This window comes from Olea europaea, chromosome 1 (assembly GCF_002742605.1).
Source record: "Olea europaea var. sylvestris chromosome 1, O_europaea_v1, whole genome shotgun sequence".
Classification (NCBI taxonomy): domain Eukaryota; kingdom Viridiplantae; phylum Streptophyta; class Magnoliopsida; order Lamiales; family Oleaceae; genus Olea; species Olea europaea.
In genome coordinates this window covers 20,634,942-20,641,139 of record NC_036237.1, presented here as the reverse complement: position 1 = coordinate 20,641,139, position 6,198 = coordinate 20,634,942, and the positions used below count along the sequence as shown (strand labels likewise).

The following is a 6,198-nucleotide window of genomic DNA, read 5'->3' as shown; positions in this document are numbered from 1 at the left end:
GGTTGGCGGGTGGTAGAGTTGTATGACGGGTGGGGGCGGCCATTGATAACTGGTTTGGGCTGAGCCAAACAAGACTGGTGACGTGGGAGTGGTTAGGGACGGATTCAAGATTGGATCTACGACTGTGTGACAAAATTTCAAACCAAGCTATTACGTGGAAGGGAAAAAAAATTTACACATAAAAAATTGATTTTTTTATCAAAAGAATAAAAAAATATCTTTAAAAAAAAGTTGTTGGGCTGAGGGGGAACCCCCCGGCGCGCCCCCAAAAAAAAAATCCATCCCTAGGAGTGGTGGTTTGCTGAACTGACTTGGTAAAATTTACCAATTTCACAATAGGTTCATTGTTTTTGATATATTTATGATGAAAAATAGAGGAAAACGGAAAATATGTCATTGGCATGGATAACAAGGCTTCTGCTCCCTATATCATCTTTTCTAATGCAATCTCAAGTGCTCTCCAATTGCATGCCATTCCTAGTTCCTCTTCATGATTTTCTTATTGTTAAACGAAGTAATTTTATGTTTAAGTATTATTTAGGAGCGTAGTATTTTGTTATTCAAATATTAGTCCAATCACGAATGCAATTTACTTTATTATTTTATTTTTTTTGGTGAATTAGCTATTCAAGTTTCGCTCGACTAATCATGAGAAATGGCGGCATTGCTCCCTGGATCGTCATCCGAGTAAATTCGAATGCGATCACAACTTATACACACTTGAGTCGAATATTCGAAATATGGTCTTTCTCTCTGTGGATCTTCCTTTATGACGTGTCGATAGGAAAGTGCACCATAACTTTACTTTCACATGATGCCTTTTAACATAAATGTAGTCTTTCAGCTGTCGAGTGTGCCATGCTCGTGGAGTCGTGGATGCAAATTTTCTTGTATGGTGGTGTTCTTTTTAACTCTCAAACCTCCTACCAGCGAGAAACCTTTATATGAAATAGTGAAGAGAATGCATGATTGATTATTTCCCACAAAACTACGAAGAAAAGAATGATTTGATTAAATCAATAATTCAATAAAAAAGTAAAGAAAGTAAAATTCAACACGGGATAGGATTAGGGTAGGATACTCAGCTAATCAGAACCTGCCACTGCTGGCTGCAATCAAAATTGAAAATCTTAAGATTTTTACAACGCTTTCCCATGCAAGATCGTCCACCTCAATTTCGTCTTTTAGTGCGATTTCAATTTTTCAAGTTATAAATGGCGGTTTTAGCTGAAACTTGACAAAATTGCAGAGAAGAAACTGGACCTACCTCTGCTTCATATATCTCCGGGGGAAGAGTTCACGGCAATCATTTATTTACCAACAAAAAATGCGTTCAACGAGGCACTCTGATTCGCAGCCTCTCCTCTCCGACTCCCAACACCAAGAACCACCATACGTTGTACTATTGACCTACCAACCACCGCACACCCACCGTCTTCTGAGTAAATCCTGCCGCCGCTGCCTAATATGCTTTGCCACTTTATTGCCCTTCCTCGCCGCCGCCGCCTACCTCCTCTGGCCCTCCGATCCCGACCTCTCAATCGTTCGCCTCCGTCTTGATCGCCTCCACTTTCATACCCGCCCTAAAATCTCCCTCGACATCACCCTAGATCTCACCATCAAGGTAAGGAACAAAGACTTCTACTCCATTGACTACGATTCTTTACTTGTCGCCATTGACTACAGAGGGAAGCGATTGGGGTCTGTTATGTCCGATGGTGGTGACATCAAGGCCCGTGGAACGTCGAATATCAACGCCACGCTCGTTCTCGACGGAGTTGAGATATTGAGCGACGTGATTCCGTTGCTGGAGGACTTGGCAAAGGGTGCGATCCCGTTCGATATGACTTCCCAGATTAGTGGGAAATTTGGAGTGTTCTTTTTCGACCTTCATTTAAAGGTAAATCTTGCTTACAACTTTCAAGTATAAATGGTAATATTGCTGTTTACTGAATTGTTATATAGCATAGATTGAATATGAGCCCTTCTAAAATAGCAGTTTTAGATATCTACGATTTAGGCTCGGGCCAAGTAAGAATTCACGTAATTGTGTATTAACAGAGCTGTTTGGGTGAAATTTCATTTGCAGATTTTGACTTATTGGGCTATATTACACTACTTTGAGAATTCAAGATAGATGTTTTTTGAATACTGAAGCAGTATGTGACCTCAGTGGAAAAAGAACGTTTGATATGATGGCTTAATAGAAAGGTCGTCTTAACAATTAAAATTAATTAGTACTTGGAGCAAAATGTAGTTCTAGGTTGGCAAGTTCCGTAAGATATGGTTACTTTGTAGATAGCAAAGATAAAGAGTTTGCACCTGTGATTATTTTTTAACTTGACTATAATTGGTTCAAATTTTGAGCGAGGTTTGTTGACAGTCTGAATTATGACAACTAGACATTTAGTAATAACGATGATTAATACTCAATGGTGATATAAAGGAATATACTGTGGAAACAATTAGACAAATTATAAACATTAAATGGATGGTTAAGGATTTACAACAATGATATAGTTGTTCAAGGTTGTTTTATGTATATAGGTTTGAAGATTTAAATGGGTAAGTGCCAAAAGTTAAGAAAGCCATAAAAAACTGTGAATGTGCATTACTTGCTCAGTTGCTCCTTTTATGTGAATGGTAGTAGATATTGCTCGTCTTGTTATGTTTAGCCCAAGTTATACTGGGGGTTATTATTGAGTAAAGATAATATCTTACAATATTCCAAAAAAGCAGAAAATACCAGTATTCTGAAAACCGAACTGAACCGGACCAGCGCACTGTCTGGTTCAACCGAAACTGGTGAACAGGACACGGTTTTTGAAGGTTCAACGGTTGATTTTGCCCAAAAAAAAGAAAAAGAGAGTTGGTGAAATATAGAACAAAGCTTTGCTAACATTTATCTGGTCGTCCAATAATCACCGAAGCCCATTGTCTCCATGGCGAAGCCTTTGTGCTACGTTATAGTCAAAATATCCAAAATCCAAACTAACCTTACAAAGAAATGAAAACATATAGATTCTGCAACTATTTATATGCATGAGAGAGAAAATGAGTTGCCATTGAGAATCGGAAGGTAACTGCACATTTAGATCTGAAACTAATGCAGGCCCAGGTTAAAATGAAAATAGTAGGATTTGAATATGTGGGCTGTGTATTGTTATGTTAAAGTAGTTTTTGGCCAATTAGTTCTCACTTAATGTTAGATGGCTCCATAAATATTATTGGTTAACTCATGGACTTTAGAATATTATTTTAATTAATAGAAATTTTTAATTATATTTATAAATCTATGAATAAATCATTTTTTTAATAATTTTAATTTTTGGGTCAACCCCAGTTCATCCTCGATTTGACTGTTTGATCCCTAGTCCTTTTAGCTTTACCGGGTTAGTGGCTGATCTGGTGTTCAGAACATTGATAAATACTGAAGTACTTTTATTATGCGTATGTGATGGTTTTAGATAGTCTCTTGAAATATAAATGGATCAACAATATGGATCAAATGAAATGTGAAATGGAGGTTTCAAGTCACTTCTTTAATTTGTTTAGGCTGAGTGCTTTAACGAATGTTGAAGTGGTATTGTGGGTGTTGCAGTTTATTGTTGTTGTTGTTCTTTGTCAAATTAGTGTAAGCCCATATGGGATGCACGAGATGATTGCTGTTAGATATGGTTTTGAATGTAGATTAACCCTAATTGGTGAACTTGGTTTTCTCTTGTGCACTGTCTATGATCAAGCCTCGAAGCATGACTGGGACGAGCTAGCCAATTAAGTAGCCATTCTTGCAGATTAAAAATGTGTTTGGATACATACGACAGATATTGTGACAAAAGTTAATCTTAAAAACAAACCAGTATGTGCTCTTTTAATTGAAATGAAATCAAGTTTATAAATTTTAAAATGTAAAAGAACTAAACGTTTTGCCAGTATGAGATAAAATGGTAGGATCAACTTTCAAGAAGTTCGAAATGAACTTGACAAATGAACATAATTTTTATGACCAACTAGGAGTTGACAAAATGACCAAACCAAATCGAGTGATTCGGTTCTACTAAAAAAAAAAAAAATGATAATAATAATAATAATAATAATAATAATAATAATAATAATAATAATTCTGGTTGTTAGAACTGAGAACTATTTGATTTTGGTTCCATCCTTGTTCTAGAACCAAGAACCAAACTCAATATTTAAATTTTATATATATATAAATTACAAAATAGTGAATTATAATTCACACAAAAAATTTGAAAATAGGATAAGGTCATGTACATTCAGTTTCTCATTTCTCAAAGTGGAGACTAGAGACCCTAATTCATTTTGGGGACCCAAATCCTAATTCATTTTTCATTTTCAATTTATATACCGACTTTCACGCGGAGATCAACTACTACTGCATGCCGTCTACAGTTGTGCTTAGCCACCATCGTCGTATGGATTTCTGAAATTGAAATTTCAACCTTTCGTTCTTATTCCTCAAATGTTCTTTTTCTTTTTTTTTTTTCTCAATCAATAATGAAACTAGAACCAAACCAAACCAAAGCAGCATCGAACGGTCCGGTTCCAATTTGGTTCCATATGTTTAACAAAATCATTTGGTTCCATTACTAAAAAAACCATTGGCTCATGGTTCGATTCGTTCTGTTGGATACAAAACCAAATGGAACTATTTTTACTGTATAACCGACCTTGAAATTCATAGCTACTTTTACTTAATTTTTTTACTGTCAATACTGAGTATACGAACTGATGCCCAGAGTTGCTATAGTTTATTATTATTATTATTAGGAACTCGAATTTCCTTAGTCGATTTTACTTTCTAAATGCATGCTAAGATGATAAATCAGTTAGGTCATCAAGATGTTCTAATTATGCAGAAAATCTGAACAACCCATATTTAGCTTGTGGAGTCATTTAACTGATACTATTTAAGACAGCATTCTGCCAGTTCTGGAATCAAGTCAGCAAATTCTCCTTTTTATGTCTTCAAATATGAGATGGTTCAATTTTTGCTTTCTTTCTTTCATATTTCTTCTTTTCTGATGTTTTGGTTCGAATATTTTACTAAATCCCCTTAAATTATATTCTTTTATGTACATATGGATTTGTTATCGACCATGTAGAATAGAAAGATCAATATGCAGATCAAATATCAAATTTATCAATTCCTCGTAATCCTACTGTGATCTTCTGCAGACTCAAATATCATGCGAAGTCATTGTAAATACACGCAACCAAAAAATTGCCCGACAAAGTTGCTACCCAGAGGTAAAGTTCCCATTCTTAACTGGCTTCACCTGCATTTTGATCGATCATTTCTTGCATGCATATAATGGGAGGAGCAATTATCTGTCCATTACTTTCAATTATAGTTAATATAGTTAATGGCACGCAGTTGTTAATTCTCCCCAGTGCACTGCATAAAAACCATCAATACTTTACTTCCCCTTTCCAACCCTACTCTTCCCTTCCCTTTCTCCATCTCGGGTTGGTTGTGGCCAACGTAGTGTTGACACACATGACTAGTAAAGTGACATTCTTGTGAGTATTCTGTTCTATTAGGAAACTTAAATGACTTAGGTAATTCTATTTCTGACAGTATTGGATTATTTGATAATGCATGCAGATTTCCAAAGAGAGCTAGGAGTGTGCATTTGTTACGGCATCCTGAAGGAAATGGAAAGACACCATTTACATGTCGTTAGATTTTGGTAGGTGTCTGCCCTACGATACAACAGCTCATCATGGTCCGATGGTAACATACTATTATATATCACGTGTATATTCTTTTGTTTTAGAGAAACAAAGTAGATCGATAGTTGTGAAAAATAGTTGGTATATTGATTCTGGTCCAGAGTCCTGTATTGTTGCTGCACATGAAACGTCGCTATTTTGGTTGTGGGGGGAGAATTGCAATACAAAATGCTACTTGCTGATTTTTATTCGTGTTTTTGTCCAAGAACGTCAAAGTATAGAATGAATAATCTCCTCGTAATGCACTAACTGCGCTTGGATCCTGGCTTGCAAATCCATTCATGTTACCCGTAATGGAGCCTATGCCTCCGGGATGACTCCTCTTCCTTTGATCAACTTTACGGCTGCCTATATTAGCCAATGCACCACTTGTATAAACTTTACCTACGACAATGTGTGGACGTGAATTGATTTCCTTTCCTTTATTTTTACTTTCTA

The 6,198-nt window shown here is 36.1% G+C and overlaps 1 protein-coding gene across 2 annotated transcripts; it reads left to right on the top strand.

The window, feature by feature from the left end:
- Positions 1-1,119: 1,119 nt before the first annotated feature.
- On the top strand, positions 1,120-5,950 carry LOC111396813. 2 transcript variants are annotated; one of them, XM_023023343.1, is made up of 4 exons: positions 1,120-1,900; positions 5,203-5,274; positions 5,402-5,547; positions 5,633-5,950. In XM_023023343.1, exons 1-4 carry the CDS (start codon positions 1,328-1,330, stop codon positions 5,709-5,711), a joined length of 870 nt encoding a protein of 289 aa, XP_022879111.1. In that variant the 5' UTR covers positions 1,120-1,327; the 3' UTR covers positions 5,712-5,950. The 2 variants fall into 2 exon arrangements, with proteins under 2 accessions (XP_022879111.1, XP_022879120.1); XM_023023352.1 differs by lacking the exon at positions 5,402-5,547 and having other exon boundaries at positions 1,139-1,900.
- The last annotated feature ends 248 nt before the right edge of the window (positions 5,951-6,198 follow it).